The 24,748-nt window shown below is 39.9% G+C and overlaps 2 protein-coding genes across 2 annotated transcripts; one reads left to right on the forward strand and one right to left on the reverse strand.

The window, feature by feature from the left end:
- On the forward strand, positions 1-24,579 carry LOC124232977 (cGMP-gated cation channel alpha-1-like). Its single transcript, XM_046649956.1, has 9 exons — positions 1-80; positions 10,112-10,232; positions 10,975-11,091; positions 12,022-12,084; positions 18,070-18,111; positions 18,202-18,312; positions 19,563-19,670; positions 21,623-21,729; positions 23,023-24,579. The coding sequence occupies exons 2-9, from the start codon at positions 10,126-10,128 to the stop codon at positions 24,426-24,428; spliced, it is 2,061 nt and encodes a 686-aa protein (XP_046505912.1). The 5' UTR covers positions 1-80; positions 10,112-10,125; the 3' UTR covers positions 24,429-24,579.
- LOC124232913 (glutathione peroxidase 1-like) lies at positions 9,257-9,773 on the reverse strand. Its single transcript, XM_046649824.1, has 2 exons — positions 9,727-9,773; positions 9,257-9,635 (listed from the first exon to the last, which is right to left on the reverse strand). The coding sequence occupies exons 1-2, from the start codon at positions 9,771-9,773 to the stop codon at positions 9,257-9,259; spliced, it is 426 nt and encodes a 141-aa protein (XP_046505780.1).
- Positions 24,580-24,748: the final 169 nt, after the last annotated feature.

Consider the following 24,748-nt stretch of genomic DNA (forward strand, 5'->3'; position numbering starts at 1 on the left):
AGAAAAAAATTGCTGGAGACACAGAGCTCTGGCTCTTAGAAGCTTCAGCAGTCCAGAATTTATTATTGATTGTTGAAAAGGTAAGTGCCACATCCATGCCACCTTTCTAATGACCACAGGATCATCAGATTTGAGTGTTATTACCATCCTGACTCGCTACAGCAGGATTTTATGGATTGGGAGAAAGTGCTTTTTGAATTTATGTTACTGCATTGTAAATAATTGGCTGAAAGCAAAAGGCACACTGTCACGGAGAAGACCATAGTGATAGGAATGAAACAGGGACAAGTGTCACATGGGGCAATTGGTGACTGAGTTCCCATATCATGCCTTTTCCAAGCCCCATGGAAAGAGCTTGAGCTTTGCAGCCTGTTTTTGTATACTAGCTCCACAATAAGTCATATGAGCTTGAGCAAATCATTTAACCTCTCTGAGCTTCATCTCCTCCCCTGTGAAATGAAGAGCACACAGCCATGACTCAGGTTCTTGTGTGGATTAAATGTGCTAATCTGGGCCAGCCCTGATGGCCTAGTGGTTAAAGTTTGGCACACTCTGCTTCAGCAGCCCAGGGTCGGTTCCTAGGCACAGACCTACACCACTCATCTGTCAGTAGCCTTGCTGTGGTGATGACTCACATAGAAGAACTAGAAAGACTTACAACTAAAGATACAACTAGGTACTGGGGCTTTGGGGAGAAAAAAAAAAGAGGAAGATTGGCAACAGATCTCACCTCAGGGAGAATCTTTCCCAGAAAAAAAAAAAGGTGCTAACCTAACATAATGCCTGACCTATAGCAGACACTCAATAAATGTTTCTTTCCTTTCTCTTTGTCTCTATGCTCGGAAAGAACAGAGGCTGAAAGAGGTCGACTGATGCAGAGAATGGACAACATAGAGAATTTCTTTTTCACTTGCCTGTTCTCATACCGCCTAAATCTATCACACCATTGTGTGAAGGAGTCATTAACACTTCCTAGAGGCATTCTCACAGAAGTGATCAGAAATGTTTCACTTCAAGTCTGAAGAACTGTTTAGCATTTGGACAGATTCTGATGATGCACAGACTAGAATCACCTGATCTATTTAGAAAGAGGCTGACATTTTCCTGCCTCCCAACTGCACTTCTAAATCTGTCACCCCACCCTTCTCTTTTTCCATTGAAGCTTGTCTTCCTAATCTTTGTCTTGGCCATCCACTGACCTCCTTATTCCTTCCCCACATTCATCAAATAATTTGGCACCTACTGTACAGATTATCCCTTTCCTACTGAGTCTCAGTGTCATTCTGGGCAACTTCCATGCCTATGAAATATGATGCACCCAAGACCTCTGAGTCCTTACCTTCACAGGTTCTTATCTTCCACAATCCTGGCGACCTCTTCTTCCTCCTCTCCACTGTGGTCACCTGTGTCCTTGACTCTGAACTGCTTCACCTCCACAATTGTAACCTTCAGTACGGTGTCTTATTTCCTGACCGTAGCCTCCTCTCCTTCCAGCTCTTACTCTCTTTCCTATTGGACCAGTTCTTCAACCTTATTGAGATATTTGTCTCCTTGACCTTCAATTTCCTAATATATCCTCCCTTCCCAGCATCTCCTTCTTCTCCTTTCAGCCTAAGACATGTGATTTGTCACTTAGATGAGTTTCTCACAACCTCTTTACCTCCTTTGCACCCTTGTTCTTCTACCCCAGCTGCTGACCTCAACCTTGGGCAGTTCTAGATATCTGCTTTTTTGGCTCTTTCCACCTGAACTACTGGGCAAGGTGAGGGAAAAAATCACAGCACTGTGTGCACTATTGCATCAATCGGGGCCCCATGGATACCCTATAATACTTCCTCAGATTCTTACCCCAGCTCCCTCCTGTTGTCTGCAGTGGCTAGTGCATCCCTGTTCCACTCTCCCTAAATTCTCACCCGCTTTGGAAAACTGGGAGTGTCTCCACTTAGAATCCCCCAGTAACTCCTCATCCTCATCAGGATAACAGAGCATTCAATGCATCTTGTGAATTGACCCCTCCCCTCCTCTCCACCTCTTTTCTTGTCAGTTACTCACATAAACCTGTTCTCCATGATTTGATCTGCTGTGGTTACCCGAAGGCATGGGGCTCTGTCACATGTTTGTTTCTCTGTACTTGCTGCTGCTTTTACCCAGAATCCTGTTTCACATCATAATATGCTTGGCAGGTGTCTGTTTTCTGTCCAAGATTGCTCTAGCCTTGCCTTTCCAGGAAGCTTTATCTCAAGGCCCCTGCAGAGGATTGAGTGCATCTCCTCTTGGCTCCCATAACACCCCTGGCCCTGACCTACCTCTATGTGCTGGATATTGGCTGTTTTGACCCTCTGGATGCCTTTCCATCACATATTAGTTTCCTAGACTGCTAAAACAAACTAAGCCAAACTTGGTGACTTAAAACAACAGAAATTTATTGTCTCAGTTCTAGAAGCCAGAAGTACCGAATCAAGGTATTGGTAGGGCCATGCTCCCTCTGAAGGCGCTAGGGAAGAATCTGTTCTGTGCTTCTTTTCTAGCTTCTGGTGGCTGCAGGCATTTTTTGACTTGTAGATGCACCACTCCAATCCTCCATCTTCACATAGTGTTCTCTCTATCTCCAGATAGTTTTTCCTCTGTGTGTGTGTGTGTCCACATTTCCCTTTTTTATAAGGACATCAGTCATACAGGATTAGGGTCTATCTTCAGCACCTCATTTTAACCTGATTACTTCTAGAAAGACTCAACTTCCAAATAAGGTCAGCTTCTAAGGTACTGGGGGTTAGGACTTCAAGATACCGTTTTTGGAGGACACGATTCAATCCATAACACACCCCTTGTCCATTCTGTATTCTCGAGGGGAGAACTGTCCTTCATGGAAGCATCCAGATGCTCTCTGAGGTCATCCAGTGTAGAGCTCCAGTAGGAGATTGGGGGGCAGTAGGGAGACATGAGTTTAGGGTAGTGAGTGCTCTGGTGGTGTCCTTCTGTAGGCTTGCCTTGTGCTGGCTGTGTCCTTCAGTGGTAAGTCACTGCCTCATGGGCTGTTACTCTGCATAACTTCTTCTCCTCCCAGGGCTGGTGACCACTCCCTCTGCTTGTGTTTGGAGCCTAGGGATGGAAACTGACTGGCCGTTACTATCCCCAGGTTACTATGCTATGCTTTGTCGTTTCCTTACACTAACACCTGTGTAAATAGTCCATGGAAAAAAACCTCTTATGGAATTACTCCATTTTGAGTGTGCCTTTGTTTTCTGTTGGGACCCTAAAGATAACCTCCTTCAAAGGTGTTACTTATCTATTAAATATCTTATCTGTTTTATTAACTATAATATGCATTTCTTGAAGGCACGTATCATATATTTTTGTTAATCTCTGTATTCATAGCACTTAGCACATTTCCTGCTGCTAGTAGGTGTTGAATAAATATTTGTGGTGGGAGGGAAGGGAGAACAAAAGGAAGGTCAAAAAGTTGGAAGGACTATAGTCACCAAGCAGTTTTCTTGTCTTAATTTAGTTTTCTGACAGCCTCTGACTCTTCTTCCAGACTCCTAAGTCAATTCAGTGGTCATTTTCTATGTGACTGTTCTGTGCAGACCTCTTCACCAGGTGCTATGGGGCGCTGGCTGGTAGCTAAGACATGGCTCATTCCTATAGTAATTTTTATCAGTGAATGGGCTAGAGTTTAGTAAAGTAGGGGATGTCTTTTGGGGGTGGGGCTGGAAATAGGGCTTTAGACTAATGGAGGAGGCTTGAAATAGCTTCTGTGGATATAAGTAGAGGATTGATGAGCAATATTAAGGGCCAAGCTGAGATTCCATAGCAAGAACTGATAATGCATCTAATCCACTTTATTCTGTTCTTGGCTACCAGATTAATCTTCCTAAAGTACATTGGGATAATATCATTCTCATGCCTTCAAATCTTCCATTACTATTTCCTGTGGAACGAAGAGTGAGCACCTATTTTGATAAAATCCTCTTACTTACCCACACCTATTTTCCACGCTTCTCTGTGTCCTCCAGTTGAAGCAGATGAATCTCTATTCTCCTGGCAGGCTTCCTCTCTCACCTCCATGACTTTTCTCATGAATTCCCTTTAAGAAAGAAAGGTCTTTTCACCAGCCCATTTCTGCTTGTTAAGTCCCACCCATGCATTTTCTATTTGCTGTTAGATCCTTGCCCACTCTTCCCTGAAACCTATCATTCCCAGGCTCCACTGCTTTGTTTTGGGTTGGGCCACTGGGAGGCACTAGTGGAAGATGGAGGGCAGAGAAGAGGTGAAGCCATTTCTCCCACTCATTCTTTGCTTCCGGTAGCATTTCCCCATCTTCCAGCCTGCAGCCCTGGCCTTAGGCTCTAGTAAGCTCCCTCTGCCCTCTATGTCTCCTCGCTAGGGGTGGGAACAGCGCCCTGTTATTGCTCATCTCTGAGTTTTTTCACTTTTCCTCTTTAGGTTTTCCCAACACCTTTGTTATTAATTCTCTGTATTAAATTCTCTCTATTGAACCATCTGATTTGGCCATTTTTCTGATTGAACCCTAATTTAAATCATGCGTCTCTACTGTGCCATCTTCCTTATGAACTTCTCTTCATTGTCTAGCTGAAAAGCATTTTTGTTTCCTTTCCTTTTTTTTTTCCTGAGAAAGATTTGCCCTGAGCTAACACCTGTTGCCAATTTTCCTCTATTTTGTTTCTAGGTTATTGCCAGGGCATGGCTGCCAATGAGTGGTGTAGGTCTGCTCCCAAGAATGGAACCCAGGCTGCCAAAATAAAGCACGCCGAACTTGAGCACTAGGCCACGGGGCCGGCCCCTCTTTTCTTTCCTTTTTTAAAAATCCCCTAGAATTTAAAAAATATCTGTTATTCCAGCTATCATATTTTTCTCATAATATAACACTATTACAATGTCCACTAATTTTGAAACAAAGAAAGGATAATCTCGGAAATTAAAGAGGTGATTAACAATTATAAGTCCTTATTTTAGTTCTCTTTATGAATCCCAAGCCATTTGTTCAGTGTGGTGCTCTTGTCTTGTTCCCTACTACTAGCTGTAACCTCTTTGGGGCCATAGTCATATTTGGGCTTCTTTCTCACAGCATCTGGAAGAGAACTTTGTACGTGGCATTTTTTTACTGAGTTTGACATAGACATTAATCACTTGGTATGCATATTTTTCATTTTCATTTCATTTTCCAATTATTCTTTGCTAACATACAGAAATAAAATTAATTTTTACATTGCCTTTTTGTCCTGTGAACTTGCTAAGTTCACTTATTTGTCCTAATATTTTTTGTAGATTCTTTAGTGTTGTCTACATATGCTATCATGTCATCTGCAAGTAAAGATGTACTTCTTTCCAATGTGGATGCCTTTTCTTTCTTTCTATTTGGCTTACTGCAAGGGCTGGGACCTCCAGTACCCTGCTGAAATGTTGAATGTACTCTAGAATTGCCTTGCCTTGTTCTCGACTTTAGGGAGAACACGTTCAGTCTTTCATCACTAAGTATGATGTTAGCTGTAGGTTTTTTGTACATGTTCTTTATCAGGTTGAGTTCTATTCCTTGTTTGCTATGAGTTTTTATTATGAATAGGGGCTGAATTTTGTCAAATGCTTTTTCTACATCTTTTGAAGTGATCATATGGTTTTTCTCCTTTTTTCTATTAATATAGTGAATTTCATCGATTGTTTTTCAATTTAAATCATATTTCTCATCCTAAGTTGTGAAATTGACTTTTTGTTATAATAGCCGTTTGTGTGTTTTGTCTTTGAGATCTGATCCTACAGTTTTCAGACATGTAGATCTGAAATGTCAGAGAGGTAACAGCAACCTCGAAGCTTTTCCTGAGCATTATTTTATCTCTCCCACTACTGGATTCAGAAATACAGACATGATTGAGGTAGTGCACAAGGGCCAATAGCATAGAGTAATGTTTCTTTATGTGTGATTCAGGAACTGTTTGAAACAGAATTACTTGTGGTGCTTGGTAAGATTGTAGATCAACGTGCCCCACATCATACTTCATTCATACTCTGAGAGCAGGGCTCTGGAATCAGCACGTTAAACAACCTTCACAGCTATCATTCATACTAACTTTAGAGAACCACTGCTACATAGGTAATTATGTTTGTATGTGTGGGTTTGTGTGGGGGGTGCACAGCATCTCTTTTCTGCTATTTGGTATGAAATAGATATTATTATGCTGATTTTACAGATGTGAAAACTGATGTTCAGTAAGGTTAAAAAACTCACTTGAGTTCATTCAGCTAGTAAGTGGTAGAGCCAAATTTTGAACCCACGTCAGAGCCTGATGTCAAACAATAGAATAGACTGCTTCCTGGGCATTCATAGTTCATGTTACAAATAATTTTGCCTGAATTATCTGTAAGATTTTCTCAATCATTTGGTTTGCTTTATGTTTGGGAAGTTTTTTTATCCTCACTTAAGTGATCAGTGCTGTAACTTATTTTCTAAAAGCAATTGTTTCTCTTTGATCCGTAAATTTTGATTTAAAGATTCATGTTTAGAAAAACTAGCAAAGCAATGAATTCTCTAAAGGAAGACTCTTTTGGTTCTTTTCAAATGTCTTGTTAACAATCCTATGATACCAAAAGAGTTGAAAATTATATGAAAAAAATAAACAATTACTACTAAAAACTCTTTCTCAAACTACAGACTAATTTTACCTTCTAATACAAGGCAAAAATTTTTAAGGTAAAAAATTCAAAATAAAATATTAGCAGCTAGGATCCAATAGCATATGAAAAGAAGAACTTACCACAATCAAGAAAAATTTATTCCATAACTATGGAAATAATTTATTAATATAGGTCATCATTTTAATAGGAAAAATTAAAGGAAAAATATTATTATTTCTGTAAACCAAGAGAGCTTTTAATAAAAATCAACATTCATTCCAATGTCTAATTCTAAAAAAATTGGTAAAATAGGAATAAATGGAGAGGTCCTTAACATGAATCAAGCATCTCTTTCAAACCAACAGTCAATACTATGCTTAACAGTAAGACTCTAAAAACATTCTTATAAAGCCAAGAACCACACTAGGTATCTGCTAAGATAGTTTTGATATCAGAATATCGCCACTGGTATTTCTTACATTCTGGAATTTTTAGTTAAGGTAATTAGACATCAAAGTTAAATACTTCTCAAAAAAGAGGAAAGAAGATAATTTTGTGTAAGTAATATGAGTGTACTACTGAAAACAGAAATTATTTAACAGAAAAACTATTAAAAATAATTTTTGTAAAGGCGAGTTAATGTGTCTGGTTTAAAAATAAACAAAAATAATTTTGTGACATAGCAAAAGCAATGATTTAAAATATATCAAGGGAAACTATCCTAATGACAATGGAAACCAAAATACAAAACATCTAGGAATTAGTAAAAATGCAAGAACTGTATGTACCAACTTTTTCAAAAACATAAACGAAAATAATCTCCCAACTTATTCTATGATTTTAATGCAAACTCTATCAAAATCTCCATAGTTGACAAGGCAGGTTCAGGATGATGACATTTTAAATCAGTAGGGAAAAGGTGCACTTTTTATTATTGATTAAGTGCTATTTAGAATATTGGTTAGCCATTCAGAAAATATACAGTTAAATCCCTACCTCACACCTTACACCAAAGTAAAGTTGAGGTAGATTAAAATTTAATTGTGAGCGGCTGGCCCAGTGGCATCGTGGTTAAGTTTGCATGCTCTGCTTTGGTGGCCGGTTCAGATCCCGGGTGCAGACCTATGCACCACTCATCAAGCCTTGCTGTGACGGCATCCCACATAGAAGAACTATCAGGACGTACAACTAGGATATACGACTATGTACTGGGGCTTTGGGCAGAAAAAAAAAAGAGGAAGATTGGCAATAGATGTTAGCTCAGGGCCAATCTTCCTCACCAAAAACAAACAAAAAAGAAAATTTAAATGTGAAAAAGGAAACCAGAAAAGCAGTGGGGAAAATACGGTGATAAATAACTACAAAATCTGGAGTGAAATTTTGAGTATCTTTATTTTTCTATTTATGTTTTCTGTTTTTTCCCTAGAGTGATTATGTATGAAAAAAGTGATTGTGTAATACAAGAAGTTTTTTCCTATGTAGAACACTTAGTCCAAGAAGAAATTATAAGTGAAGGGAAGTGATTCTCTTTTTCTTCAGGTCCAAGGAAAGCTAGGCTTGGTTTGTTCTGAAATATTGGATAATATTTTCTGTCTTTATTTAATCTTTTACTCACATAATTTTTTCTATGTTGTGATGGATGAAATAGTCATATATTCTTCCCTTCCTAGTATAAGGCACAATGTCTCTCAGAGAGAGTGTTCGTTGATGACAATAGGAAGTTGGCATGCTGTAAATACAACCAGAATAGTCACATCCATTCTGATGCTAAAAAGGAGCCAATGAAGCAATTCTCTTCCTAAAAAGCTATTATTTCTTAGTAGAAATTGCTTTAATTATATTTTAAAATATATGTACATTCATTAACAAACATCACAAAAATTCTCTCTTTACTATTTACCGACTACAGGCTGCTAGTTATTTTCATTAGCTGTTTGAAAACTAGGATGAAACAAAGAGCATTATTTATTGCTATCTTCACTCGAAGATTTAATACTTTATGAAATGAAACTCATTCTTTATTTTACTACAAGAAATGAAATGTATTTTACATATTTCCCCACACCAAATGATTTCCTCTTTTTCTTCCTTTTTTTGGTTTTTGGTTTTCTATTTTCTTAATAAGAAAGGCAAGTTTCCCACCCAAACCCGGAAATTAGTGGCAGAAAAATAACAAAAGGAAAAATCCCCAAGCCATATAATGAAAACCGGGGAGGGAGTGCAGGCTGAGTGGGTGTTGTGGGGGGACGGGGAGGGATGGGTAGATGACCAACCATCCAGGACAAAGTGGAGTTATGGGAGGTGTTGAAGTTGGCCAGCATCCTGAGGTCATCCTCGCAGCACGTTGGTCTTCCTTGGGTCTTCACCAGCAGGATGGCACGGAACCTTCAAGACAAGAGCTGGTAAACTATGGCATGTTCTTGGCACCTGTGACCAGATCCTATGTTTATTGTTTGTCTTTTCTGCTGACATCCAGCACTTTATTAGCGAGGAGCCTTGGTTCTGGGAGAGAGGAGGCTGGGATGGACACCCAGTGCCCATCTCCGGGGATTTTCCTGGACCTCAGGCATTTGCTCCATGCAGGTTTAGAGGAAACAGCGTCACGGATGAAATCCCCAGAGGGGGCGTCCTAGGCACAGCTGGGCCCCTCGGACAGCAGGACTTCCCCGTCGGGCTCCATGTCGAAGGTCAGACAGCGGCGGCTGTATCTGCGCACAGGCACACAGTCCGGGCCCACTAGGAACTTCTCGAAGTTCCCGATGATGTTGATGCGGCACACTGGTGACCAAGTGATGAACTTGGGGTCGGTCATGAGCGCAGCGGCATCATCACCAGCACGGGCTGAGCCTCCTGCAGGAAGGCGAAGAGCTGTGTGCAGCGCGCCATTCACCTTGAACTCAAAGAGCGTGAAATTGGGCTTGAACCCGCCTCCGGGTCGGACGTACTTGAGGCAATTTAGGATCTCTTCGTTCTTCGATTCCCAAGCTGGTTGCACCGGAAGCTGAGCACTATATGGTTCAGAATAATTTAGGGGGACTTGCTAAAAATGTGGACCAGTCGCATCCTCATTCACTCCAAAGTTTGACTGCCACTCAAGACCTTTCTTTTCTAAATGCCTGTAGAAATTCACAGCTGATCACACCCATTTTAGTATTTTATTTTACCAGTTTTTGCTGTTACTTGTTTGATGTGTGAGGTCCCTCTAGTTTTGTTCTACGCTTACATTGCCTGAATATTTCAAAGCTGAGGTAAATCCAAAATTAAAAAAAAAGTTCTATACCTCTAGTATATTCTTGAATTTAAAAAAGTATGGAAAATACTGACTAGTGGTAATTAGGGGCTCAGATCAAGTCTGTATTGTATTAAAGAATAATTCCTACATATAACTGGAAATAAAACTTAGAATAAATGTTGAGCAAAACTTTTGGTTATATAGGTAAATATATAAAAAGTCTTCCTACTAATAAGACTTCTTTTTGCCCAGATATTAAACTAACCATGAAGAAAAATATTATCAATACACAGCATTCTTTTGTAAATATTCCCAATGTGATTGTACCAGATATTGAAAAGGAAATAAGAAGGATGGAAAATGGAGCATGCAGGTAAATCCATGGATTTTTTCATCTGTTTTTTAATACCAGCCACAGTTCTTAAATTTAACTAGATTTAATTTCAGTTTAACTTTTAATTTGTAGCTTTGAACTTTGTAATTTCTTTAATTTAGTGAATTTGTTTATACTTTGGAACAGCATAACTTATCTAACAAAATGAACATAGATATTATTGTGGGTATTATTTAGAAGCACCTATGCCAAACACTTCCTTAGTCGCTGGCAAGACCTTTCCTCATGGGACATTTCAAATCTTAAAGGGATAACATTGCCGTCGATAAATGTGAAAAAAAAATAGAGTGTGAAACGTTGACATGTTTTAAAAGTATAAAGTGGTTACCCTATAAATGAATAGAATGTGTATAAATGTGGTTGAACTTATTTTATGTTATTACAAGTTAGTTCATACAACTGTACGATATGACCTAAAGCACAGATAGCATACTTTCCGCTTGATAAATATTAACATTAACTAATGTATCAAACAAATGAAATATGGAAGACCTAGAAAGTAGTTTCTTAATTACATGCATTTTACTGAATTATGCATATACTCTATCTAATACTGTGTATTCTGTACAGTTCTCATTTCACTCTAATTAAAAATTGTTACATGCGTTAGTTTGAGGGGGAAGCAGAAGAGATGAGGCAGCAGTCCTCCTAAGGAGAAACGTTCCTCTGCAACAGTTTCAAATATTGATCTAATTCATCTCTCCCTCCTGTTGGACCACAGCTCCTTTTCCGATGATGATGACAGTGCCTCTATGTTTGAAGAATCAGAGAACGAAAACCCCCCTGCAGGGGATTCCTTTAGAAAGAATTCACACAGTAGGGGACAACCATCACAGAGGTGAGCAGTATGATCTATCCCTCCATATCTGTTTTTAAACTATTATTTAGATGAGAGAAAGGTATTCTATTCCTCTATTTAGTGGGCTTGGCAATTGCTCCTGCTACCTGGCCACTATGCAGGGTCTTGGGAGTAACTTGCTACACCTGTTGGAAATTGCCACTGCCTGATGCTCCTTCATGGCCATGGGGCTCCAAGTCATGAACACTCTTGCTGAACGTTTTCCCTGAGACCCTTGTCTGTCCCTTAAGAAACTCATGCCCCAGTCCTCTCTGCTTTCCTCCTTTCTGATCCTTCTTCCAGGGTCCTGAAGCAATTGTATGTGAGAGGAGTGGGCTGTCATTCTCTAAAATGCTCCATGCCACCTGACCCTACTTTCAGGGAAGTAGAGCACTGGAGTGAGTAGCTAGAAGAGGAAAGCTAAACATCCTTAGCAGGAAATAAAGAGTCATGGAAACTTCAGACATGGGACTCTAAGGGTGTGGAAGTTGTGTGGTGTTGGTGTGGATCAGTGATTCCCATCCTATGGAAAAATTTACTTTTTCTCCTCCTATTTCTCTTCTCACTGACCGCCAGCTTGTCCATTGTTTTTATTAGTCTTTTTCTCCCTTCCTGTCTTCCCTGACAATCTAAATCTTACGTTTCTTGCTGAGAGTTAGTAGCATCCAAGTTGGATCACTCAGCGCCAAGAAGGATGTGAATTCTTGGTGTGGACGTTGGTCAATAGGGGTTTACTAATCCCTTTGGTTCATGGCACTGATAATCAGCAACTCATGTTTCAGGAAGGCTCTATATTTTCAAAAGTTGTCTAGGCAATCATTAGTAATGAGTAGAAACTGGAAAGAGTTTGTTCTTTAAGACTATTTGCTTACCATGGACATTATGCAGATGGTGACTATTATGATTTCACTGTACTTTTTCATTTCCCAGGGAGCAGTACCTGCCTGGTGCCATTGCACTTTTCAATGTTAACAACAGCAGCAATAAGGACCAGTAAGTATATTTACAATAGAAAACCAAAGCTTTGTTTTTAAAGCAAACCAGTGAAAAGGTAGGAACATATTTGAATCTGTTATAGAGCAGATATTTATTGGATAAATTCTATCTAATAAAATGCCAATGATATTGTATTATTTTTTGTTTGGTTATTTATTTCTGAAAAATGTAGCTACCCATATTAAAAGTAGTATTTATTTATTTATTCGTTTATTTGAATACATGTAGAAAATCCTTGTCTATAGTGTACATGCAGTTGCCCCTCCTTGTGAATAGAGTGGCTGACAAAAATAAATGAAATATTACTAATCCTTTCCATTCCGAGCCAATGTGTCTTAGGTCAAGTTTCCCGGGAGACAGTCTCTGAGATGGGGGTTTGTGTGCAGAGGTTTATGGGGAGTGCTCTCAGGAACAGTACCTAGAAGGGAGTTGGGGAGCAGGAATGGGCAGAGGGAAAAGTTGAACTTCAGAGACTAGAGAGGGTTGGGATGCCATGTGATGCCATGGGGAGCTCTGGAGCAGAGTTGGTCCTTCAGAGTTGTCCCACAGTTAGGCAACAGGACTGGGCCTGCGCCCATGCACATCACTGGATGAGGGCTGCACCTAGGAAAGGGAGTATAACTTTGAGCACGGTAGCTTCCGCCAGCCAAGGCCAGCCAAGGGAGATGGAAACTGTGAGCTGTCAGCAACCAACACTCTTGGCGGGTGGGGAATGAGTGCCTGAGTCGTGTGCACAACTGCATCCATATAGCATAGCTCTTGCACTGCTCAGATCCACTTTCTTCCTATAGAAAATTCACGCCATTTGGGACTCCCTCCTCCAGGACGCTTGTTCTTTTTTCCTGGGGAAGCTGATAAGAGGAAGGTTAACGGGATCAAATAAAGTCCCTGACAGCTGCAGCTAGTCTTGAGGCGTCAACTGAAATTCCTCACCCCCTCCTTTCCTACTCATTCTAGAGTCCTCTCACCCTTGGCTGGCACTTCTGCTGGTCTAGATGACTTCCCTGGTAGAATGAGTGATACAGACCCTCATCCCTGAAGGATATGAGGCCCTGCTTACCATGCCCTTCTCGAATCATAGCTATTGTACTTACTATTTACTACTAAAACTGGGCTAGGGAATACCAAAAAACACCACAGTGGGTCACCTGGGTGCCAAATATATTTTCCTTCCCCGCATTGTGTAACAGCGGCACTATCTACTTCTGATGATCTACATCCATTACTTTTGCCATTATGATGACTGCCTTCCTTGCTGATTGGTTTTGTGGCATGAGGGGCTCAAAGTGGCTGGGGAGTGGTCATAGCTTAATGTTTAATTGGGCTCTATGTTCCCTGGCAGAAGTGTGACCCCTCTGGAAACCAGGATCTCTAGATGGGAAGCTTAAAGCTTAAAGCTGCAGGCATGGGACGCATACATTCTCTCTGTGGGTCACTCCTACTTAGACTCCTTGGTTCCCAGGCCTATGCATTCTGTATAGGTCTAGAGCATAAAGGGTCATTGATTTAGCATATATACAGTATCCTGGAGGATGGCACCTCGTCTTCCTTGGGTATCAAATCCAAGACAGCACCTCAGCTGTGCTTTCAAAAGGTCACTCCATAACTCTATCAGGTCAGCAGCTTCTGAGTGGTACAGCATATGATAAGGCCATTGGATCCTGCAGTCAGTATCCAATGCCACATCTCCTTGGCTGCAAAGTGAGTCCCTTGGTCCAAAGTGAAGTTGTGCAGTTTTCTGTGTTAGTGCATCACACTATATAAGCTCCTGGATAGTAGCACTGGTCAAAGCCCTGTGGCAAAAATAGCAAATTAGTACCCACAATATATATTGATTCAAATCAAGATATTTGATGCTTCTTCCATGGTGGAAGGGATCCAATGTAATTAACTTGCCATCAAGTGACTGACTGCTTTCCTCAAGTAATGATGCTATACTGAAGTCATAGCATTGGTCTCTATAATTGGTAGGCTCGACATTCAGCAACAGCAGCTAGATCACCTTGGTGAATGGGAACCCATGTCTTAGGTGCATTTATAGCCTCCATCTCTGCCACCATGGTTGCTCCATTAATACCTACATTGTGCAAGCATTAGGGATGCTGATGACAGAAACTGGCTCTGTCAGCTGGTTGAGTCATTCTGTCTACTTGGTTGTTTTGTGCCTTCTCCATGGTGCATGCTATTGGATGAGCATTAACATGGAATACAAATATTTTCAAATTTTGTGCTCATGCCCATAAGTCCACTCAGTCTGCCTGTTCTCCAGATCTATTTTTCCTGATCTTTCAGTCTCTTTCCTTCAGGTCCCTGACAAACCAGCCAAGGTTTTGGGACTACCTACAAGTCCTTATATAGTCTTAATTTCGGCCATTTCTTTTTCCACATAAAGTAGATGACGTGAACTGCTTGAAGCTGTGACGTTGGGAAGATTAACCTCACCCCTGTCTTTGAAGGCCACTTCTAAGTATGGCTATGGTGTAAACATAGCCCATTTTGGCTTGCATCCAGATGCCAAGCTGACCCATCTGTAGACCATGCTCCAACAGTTGTTCCTAAAAGACCCCACATATGGCCATAGGTGGGAATTGAGGGATAAGTGCTGATGCAGCAGTGGTAGATGACATGGAGAGAGAGTGCTGAGCCACCTGTTTAGGCAGCTTACTAATGCCCTCTGGTTCATGCTCAAGCCCAGATACAACACTACATCATATAATAGATTGCTGTCTAACCTTATGACTTGGTAGTTCTGACAGAATCCAGCTCACAGTAGGCAGTCATTTTCTGTCCCATGGTTAGATAATCCTCTTTCAGGGCCTGATTAATGTACTGTCATTGATACAGATGTGGTGGACCAACGTGATGTTCTGAGGAATGTCTACATGGTCCAGGTCCCTCTAGACTATGTCATGACAGTGGGCAGGAGAATTAACTTAGCCCTGAAAAGACTGTAAATGTGTACTGTTTTCCATCCAGTGTGAATACAAATGGTTTCTGATCCTCTTCACTGACAGTGAGGAAAAATAACACATTCACCATGACTGACCCAGAGCCTTAGGTATATGGTATAGATCCGGTGAGTGCATCGTTTTCCACATCTGGCACAGCAGCTGCAATTGGGGCTGCTACATGGCTGATTTTGCGGTAGTCTACTGCCATCAAAATCCATCTAGTTTTTATAGGGGCCAGACATTGAGTTAAATGGGGGTATTGATGGGGACCATCACCTCTGCATGCGTTAGGTCTTTAAGGATTGCATTTTCTTTTCTGGCCAGGACCAATATTGTTTTTGGCCAGCAAGTAAGAGGCAGTTTTAGGCTTTTCGCTTGGTTCTCCCTACTATAATAACTCTTGCTCCACAAGCCAAGCAACTGGTGAGGATGAGGGTTTTTCTAATGACTAAATATATACATTCCACTTTTACTTTGAGGAACTGGGGAAATGACAACAAGGTGGGCCTGTAGACCCAGTGGATGTCCCAAAAGTCATGTATCATACAGGCTATTATTTCCAGGCTATCATATGCCCCCCACTTTAATAGGGGGGTGTGATGATGCTTCAATCCAAGAGTCTAAATATCAGCTAGGGTCCTGTACCAAAAAGTCTTTAATGTATCTGGGTATTCTTTTTGCCTCAGGGTACAGTTACCCAAGTAAATGACCATAGGTTTTGTTGTGGGGAAAGACTGGGAAATTATTACAGAATATGCTTATTATGGTGTTGCAGAGTCCTTCTTTATGGGAGCTTGGCTTCTCTTCCAGTCAATGGTTTCATTTCTGAGAACTGGCTCAGGTTTAGAAACTGTTCAAGCGGTTGTGACTTTTTATTGGGTAAGATCATCCAGTCCTGATTTGTTTTGATTGTGTATGTTAAACAATACCCTAACAAGGCACCTGGATACCCATCTATGAAGAAATACAATGTTCTATTAACCTCTTCCATAGCTCTCTATGGGTTAAGCCCGCTACCCCTACTACTATGCTTACCTTACTTCAAATTACAATTATGGGACCCATTTCTCTTCTGATGGGTCAGCATGCCACTCGTCTCTGTTATTCTAGATCCTGTCATCCCTATTGCTCTTGGGGAACCCAGTTCTGTACCAGTATTTCTCATCATTGGCCCTGGCCTACCAAGGATAGCACTACTTCCAGTTATGCTGTTGCCCCTCTCACCAGCACATTCCTTACCACTTTTGCATCTCCTGAGTCTTCTTGGGGAACATAATCAGTTGGAGGGCTATCTTCCTTGTGTAGTGTATCCACTTTTGCATACCACTTCTCTGAGTCTTTTTGATGCCTTCCTCTCCCATCTGTCATGGCATTTTGTAATTTCTATTTCACTCAGTGTGGGCCGTCATCTTTTCTGAACGTCCAAGAGCCATCCAAGCAGTGTGTCAGCGCCATCTCCCAGGATCTATGCTAGGGTGTGAAATCCTCTATCACAGGAATGTGCTCTGATAGCAATAAATTCTCCCTTATCCAACTCTGTGTTCTGTTCCCATTTGTACATGACAACTTTAGATGCCCAGCCTTATCTCACTTGTCAATTCTATCTCCCACTTCTCCTCAATAACAGCTTTCCACTTCTGCTGGGTCATTCGTTTGTACATTTGCACCTAAAAGTTTCTCTCCCTTTAACACCCTCTCTCTTCTTTTCTGCCTCTCCAACTCCAACTCGTACCCATACTTTGAGGCCTGAGTTTAGACCTGTCTCCCTTTAACAGCCTTCTCTGACGAGCCTAGTGATAGAGTGATGCCTGTTCTTTCAAGTCTGAATAGTAAATTTTCCCAAGACATCCGAGCCAACAGTGGCAGTCTGCTATGACCTTAGATCTGTCTGACTGCAGACTCCATTTCTCTGCTGATGAGAAAGCCAGTCATAGAAAGAAGCCTCTAATCACATAATCTCCATTCAAGAAGAAATTTATATAGAGAAAAAGGTGATCTCAAATCCAGTGAATGATGTCAAATCACTGTGTCATCACAGAGCTTTTTGACTACTCATAAAATACTGCTTCAGTCAAGATTACTCCTCTAAAGAAAACTGATGGGGGGGCCAGCCCAGTGTCATAGTGGCTAAGTTCACATGCTCTGCTTCTGCGGCCTGGGGTTCATGGGGTCAGATCCTGGGCACGGACCTACACACCACTCAATCAAGCCATGCTGTGGCACCCTCCCACATACAAAATAGAGGAAGATTGGCTCGGATGTTAGCTCAGGGACAATTGTTGTCAAGCAAAAAGAGGAGGATTACCAACAGATGTTAGCTCAGAGCCAATCTTCTTCACCAAAAAAAAAAAACACACAAGACCATTAAAAAAAGAAAATTGATGACATTTTCTTGAAATTCTCAAAGCTGTTATTCAAGGATAGATATAAATAACATCAGGAAACATATTATAGAAACTATTTTTTTGCATATGTTGAGAGTTTGAAAATGCACTCTTTTAGGAGCTTTTGTTTCTTACATTTCTCTCCTTGGGTTCATGCCTTTATCCACCTCCATTTTCTTCAGTTTTCCACATGCACTAATCCAGGAATTTTTGTTTGTTTTATTATCTGAGTGCACGTACATTTTTTTTTTTTTGAGGAAGATTAGCCCTGAGCTAACATCTGCCACCAATCCTCCTCTTTTGCTGAGGAAGATTGGCCCTGAGCTAACATCCATGCCCATCTTCCTCTACTTTATATGCAGGATGCCTGCCACAGCATGGCTTGATAAGTGGTGTGTAGGTCTGCACCCTGGATCTGAACCAGTGAACCCCGGGCCGCTAAGTGGAGCATGCAAACTTAACTGCTACACCACTGGGCTGGCCCACATGTCCATTTTTTGTAGAACTCTCCATTAGGAGACTGGATTTCTGGTTTCTGAGCCTAGGGGCGGTCTTTGAGAATTCTTGCTCAATGGGGAGGAAAATAAATATGCATGGAAGTCAGAATGTAATTTGGTTATGTGACAGAGATATTGTTTCTTCTTTAGAGAACCAAAAGAAAAAAAGAAAAAGAAAAAAGAAAAAAAGAGGTAAGTTAGACTTTGGCATGAATGATGCCACATTTTCCTGCTCACAACATTTTTGTATTTTGCTACTAACTACATCTCTCACTTTTTCAGCAAGTTAGATGATAAGAATGAAAATAAAAAGGACCCAGAGAAGAAAAAGAAGAAAGAAAAGGACAAAGAGAAGAAAAAGAAAGAGGAGAAAGGCCAGGAAAAGAAAGAAGAGTAAGTATTTTTATTAGCATTAAAATTAGAAATGAATTTGTGATAGGTTTTGGATGCAGGGTTAATTTCCTGAAACTTTATAGTAAAAAGGCCCTGTGTAAAGCCTAAATAAATTATCAAATGTAAATTAAAACTTTTTTCTAATTTTCTTAAAATGAGCAACAGTAGCCTTATTCTTAGTTTTCCCATCAAGAATTTTCACTCTCACCAAGCACTGGTCAAGATAAACTTACCACTGGCAGATATTTAGGTTCCAAGGAGAATTGGGTTCTTAAGATCTTACCGTCAATTTTTTTAACTGAAATAGAAATTTAATAATGTGATTAACATTTTTGAGTCATAAATACTGTATAAGTACTACAAAGTAAACAAGTCCCATTGCAAAAGCCATGCCTAATTTTGAAAGCAGTGCAAATGCTTTCCAGACATCGGTCATTTGAAATATCCTTTTTAAAACAAACATTTGAGAGTTAGACTTTCACGAGGGTAAGGCTGAGTGATATTTGCAAAGCTACCTTTTTACATTTTATTAAAGGGAAAATTGTTCTCTAAACTTACTTAAAGAAAACTCTTTACCACACAGTGGTTCAATTATTTGTGCCTGTTAGAAAGTTGTTGAAGTTTGTGTCAAGGGAAAAGTCTTTAGAAATATAGTCTCAACACCCGAAAATTTTTTTAAATTTCCATTTGACCATATATTTTCTTCCTCCCTCCCTCTTGCCTTCTGTTGCCTCTCTTAATGCTTCATACATGCTTAGGAACAAGCACTTTTTATTAGATTGTGGTATATTCTTTCCACACAGATGAGAAAGAATCCGTGAATTTCCCCTCCCCTCCTAGTTGTTTTGTTACCTGGTGGGGGAGTGGCAAAGCCACCATTATTCCACCACCCAGAACCTACCTAAGTGGGCTGTGGGATACCCAGAGTTTGGCATGATCTAAGCCATGATTCTCTCTTTATAGCTGGAGTGGTAGAAGTGTCGCCAGCATCACAGTAAAACAAAGGCTTTAATAAAAGTTGAATACATGGTTTAGTGTAAGACTAAGCAATTTAACTATCCATCTATTCCTCACTAGTTACTTATGACGAGTGCACTTATGCCAAGCTGCTTTTCCCGCTGTAGAGTGGGCTTCTTCAGCTTACTTCTATTTTGTTAATTGTGGGTGATGGGCATACCCATATTTGCTATGTAAAATAAAAATGTTCTTGTTTCTTGATAACCTTTCCCTTTATTTCTAATTGCTGCTAGGGAGAAGAAAGAAGTCATGGTTATTGATCCGGCGGGAAACACATATTATAACTGGCTGTTTTGCATCACCTTACCAGTGATGTACAACTGGACTATGGTTATTGCAAGGTGTTTATATATGTTTGTGTATATTGGCCCACTTCTAGTTTCTAAGTTAACTGACTAAATAGTTTGACCTAGAGCTCTTCAGGACATCCCTCCTTTCTCCACCACAGGTTGTAAAGAGAGGCTACATTATTTCCAGTGGGTTTCCTAAGATCAGGAGCAGGTGCTTGGTTCCCAGTATACTTGGGAATCTAGTACTGGGATGGGGGATGGAGGGAAACTTTTAAACTTTTGGTTGCTCAATCATTTAACTAGAACTTTGGGAGAACCTTTATATTTCCTTTGACCTACAAGAAAAAATATTGCCAAGAGTGGAAAAATATCAAGGATCTAGGTGGTTCGAGAGCAAGATGTGTTTCCCAAGTGATTTCTATAGAACTGTAGTTCCCTGTCTTTTCGACAGTAAACATCTCAGCCATCCAGGACCACATGCAATTTCCTGAGGCATTTTGGCTACAGATAGTCAATATGAAACTGTTTATTAATGTGTTACATCCAACATATTTTGACCTTAGCTTGAGACCATTTATTCTTAAGAAAGCCAACTAATATAAAGGAAATAATGTTGGAATTCAGAAGTGTGAGAAAACTAAATTGAACCACTTGGAAAGATTCGGGAAAGCCGTGGTTGATCAAATGGACTCTAAGGACCTTAGCATGTTATACTTCTCATCATGATAACAAAGAGTTTTTGTTTTCTTTGGGTAAATACCCGGAAGTCGAATTGCTGAATCATGTGGAAGTTCTCTTTTTAATTTCTTGAGGAAACTTTATATTATTTTCCATAGCAGCTGCACCAATTTACATTCCCAGCAACACTGTACGAGAGTTCCCTTTTCTCCACTCTCACCAACATTTTTTATTTTCTGTCTCTATGATAATAGCCATTCTGACAGGTGTGAAGTGGTATCTCATTGTGGTTTTGATTTGCATTTCCCTGGCAATTAGTGATGTTGAGTATCTTTTCACTTGCCTATTGGCCATCTGAATGTCTTCTTTGGAAAAATGTCTATTCAAGTCCTCTGCTCCTTTTTAATTGGGTTGTTTGGGTTTTTTTGATATTAAGTTGTGTAAGTTCTTTTTATTTTGGATATTAACTCCTTATCAGATGCATGATTTCCAATATCTTCTCTCATTCAGTTGGTTGCCTTTTCGTTTTATTGATGGTTTCTTTCACTGTGCAAGAGCTTTTTAGTTTGATGTAGTTCCATTTGTTTATTTTTGCATTTGTTGTCCTTGCCTGAGGAAACTGGTCTAAAAAATATTACTAAGAATAGTAATTCCAAGAGATGTATGCACACCTATGTTCATTGTAACATTATTTACAATAGCCAAGATATGGAAGCAACCTAAGTGTCCACTGGTAGATGAATGTATAAAGAAAATGTGGTACACACACACACATATACTGGAATATCACTCACCCATAAAAAAGAATGAAATCTTGTCGTTTGCAACAACATGTAGGGACCTAGAAGGTATAATGCTCAGTGAAATAAGTCAGACAGAGAAAGACAAATGCTGTATGATTTCATTTATATGTGGAATCTAAAAAACATCAATGAACATACAAAAATAAACAGAAACAGATTCATAGACAAAGGAAACAAACTCATGGATACCAAAAGGGGAGGTATTGGAGGGCCGGGTGAAATAGGTGAAGGAGATTAAGGGTACAAACTTTAGATATAAAATAAATGTCACAGGGATGTAATGAACAGCATAGGTAATATAGTCAGTCATATTATAATAACTTTGTATGATGACAGATGGTAACTAGACTTATCATGATGACCATTTCATAATGTATATAAATGTTGAATTACTGTGTTGTATACCTAAAACTAATAGGCTATTATATGTCAATCATACGTCAATAAAAAAATTATAGAAAGAGGACTTTTACCTAAATTGGCCCCCACTTTATTTAATTTAAACGAATTTTTCTTTTACAGAGCATGTTTTGATGAACTTCAGTCTGATTACCTAGAATATTGGCTCATTTTTGATTACTTATCAGATGTTATTTATCTTCTCGATATGTTTGTTCGAACAAGGACAGGTAAATATGTTCAATTTTGGATATTTTGCAATTTCAGGCTTTTATCGCTATAATTTGAAAATTTCTAATTCAAGTATTCTTCAAAATGAACTCACAAAAACCTGTTTTAGAAGAAAAGGCACAGTTGAAAGCAAGAGTACCATATACCCACCCACAGGCTCAGGCCACTGCACCTGATGCAGAAGGACGTTACTAGGCAACCTTTTGAATGTGGATTGGTAGCTTTTCTCCTTTATCCTGTTCATTGAGTTTATGCCAGGTGAAAAGAATAGAGAGAGCAGAAATAGTCTGCCAGCTCTGTGGGGAAAGGGTAATTGCTTCCTAACAGAGAGATACTTTGAAGAGGCATGGGGAAAAATGTCATTGTACCCAGCAGAGCTGTACTAGAACATTTATAAGAAACAGGAAACATACCCTTAACTGAACTTTGTGGTCCATGGTGAGGCATTATTGACCAGGGAGCAGGATCTTATAGCTTCTACTTGAAGTATGCTTATTAAGTAGGTATAATAAGTTCATTGTTTCTACTCTGCCCTCCACATGCAAATGTAACCATTGTACATGGAGTATAGCTTTTAAGAATCATTATGTAAAATAGGGACATTCTCTAAATATCAGTGCGCTGGAGAAATGCTCCAGTTGTTCTGTCCTATTTGCAGCTCTGGTAGCCAGTATAGAAGGAGGAACAAATTCCCTAGTGTAATGTATTAGAGTGCTGAAATTCTGGGTTTAATGCACAAGGCCTATGGTAGCAGCGTAAGAGAAGAGAAGATCCCAGATGTCTAAGGAAGCCAAGGGTCAAGAAGGAGAGATGAAAATGCAGGCTCAATGAACACTTATGCTTCACATTGAAGGGGCAAGGCAAGATTATGCATAATAGTTAGACAGCAAGGCAGGCACCCAAGCTTCAAGGGTGGGGCTGGGATTCTGACAAGAGGGTGGTGTGAGGCATTAGGCCCAGTGCTAGGGTGTTCAGGAAACTTTCCAAGAACACTGTTCATAAAAGGAATGGTTTTGCCTGGATAGGGATACTGGTTCTAGAGAGATTTGTATACATACATTGCATATAATTTCTCACTTTTGCACCTATAAAGATTTTTATTCCTGCAAAAGAATATTTTCCACAGCCATATGTTGATTGGTACTCATATCTTACTACATTGCTAAAAGAATATTTATTGAAAGTGAATTCTTGTTTTCAACTCAACAAAGTTCATTGAGAGTTACTTCAGAAAAATTCATAATGGCATAAAAAGGAAAAACATTAAATTGACTTTTCTTTTTCTATTTTAGGTTATTTAGAACAAGGACTGCTGGTGAAGGAAGAACTTAAACTCATAGAGAAATATAAATCAAACTTGCAATTTAAACTTGATGTTCTATCAATGGTACCGACTGATGTGCTGTATTTTAAGCTGGGGTGGAACTATCCAGAAATTAGGTTAAACAGACTGTTAAGGATCTCTCGTATGTTTGAGTTCTTCCAGAGAACAGAAACAAGGACAAACTACCCAAACATCTTCAGGATTTCTAACCTCGTTATGTACATCATCATCATTATCCACTGGAATGCATGTGTGTACTATTCTATTTCCAAAGCTATTGGATTTGGAAATGATACATGGGTCTATCCTGATGTTAATGATCCTGAATTTGGCCGTTTGGCTAGAAAATATGTATACAGCCTTTACTGGTCTACACTGACTTTGACCACCATTGGTGAAACACCACCTCCAGTGAGGGATTCTGAGTATGTCTTTGTGGTGGTTGATTTCTTAATTGGAGTATTAATTTTTGCTACCATTGTTGGTAACATAGGTTCCATGATTTCCAACATGAATGCAGCCAGAGCAGAATTTCAAGCAAGAATTGATGCCATCAAGCAATATATGCATTTCCGAAATGTAAGCAAAGATATGGAAAAGAGAGTTATTAAATGGTTCGACTATCTGTGGACCAACAAAAAAACAGTTGATGAGAGAGAAGTCTTAAAGTATCTACCTGATAAACTAAGAGCAGAGATTGCCATCAGTGTTCACTTAGACACGTTAAAAAAGGTGCGCATTTTTGCTGACTGTGAAGCTGGTCTGTTGGTGGAGTTGGTCTTGAAATTACAACCCCAAGTCTACAGTCCTGGAGATTACATTTGCAAGAAAGGGGATATTGGACGAGAGATGTATATCATTAAGGAAGGCAAACTGGCTGTGGTGGCAGATGATGGAATCACTCAGTTTGTGGTATTGAGTGATGGCAGCTACTTTGGTGAGATCAGCATCCTTAACATTAAAGGCAGCAAAGCTGGCAATCGAAGAACGGCCAATATTAAAAGCATTGGCTACTCAGATCTGTTCTGTCTGTCAAAAGACGACCTCATGGAGGCTCTAACTGAGTACCCAGATGCCAAAGGTATGCTAGAAGAGAAAGGGAAGCAAATCTTGATGAAAGATGGTCTACTTGATATAAATATTGCAAATGCTGGAAGTGATCCTAAAGATCTTGAAGAGAAGGTCACGCGAATGGAGGGGTCAGTAGACCTCCTGCAAACAAGGTTTGCTCGAATCCTGGCTGAGTATGAGTCAATGCAGCAAAAACTGAAGCAAAGACTAACTAAGGTTGAGACATTTCTGAAACCACTTATTGACACAGAGTTTTCAGCTATTGAAGCTGAAAGTGGGCCCACAGACTCTACGCAGGACTGAAAAGCTGGCTATAAAGACATGCCTCATGATCCTTTTGGTGATGTGATTAGGGCAACTGTAAGTTGGAAGAGGAAGCTTCTGCTGGGGAATTTTTCCATAAGGGAAATGTGCTTTGGTGCAGGGCACAAGGCCCACACACTTACTCGTGGGGCACTATGATTAAAGAATCATTGTGTGTTAGGACTTTCCATGATGGATAATGTGCAAAGCTATAAACTGATTAACTTGTCAGTATCTATATCCTCTGATTTTTTCGCCTATGCTCGCTTCATGGAATAATGTTTATAAAAGTGAACAAGGATCCCTCACTTTCAGGTCAT

This window comes from Equus quagga, unplaced genomic scaffold (genome assembly GCF_021613505.1).
Source record: "Equus quagga isolate Etosha38 unplaced genomic scaffold, UCLA_HA_Equagga_1.0 146_RagTag, whole genome shotgun sequence".
NCBI lineage: Eukaryota > Metazoa > Chordata > Mammalia > Perissodactyla > Equidae > Equus > Equus quagga.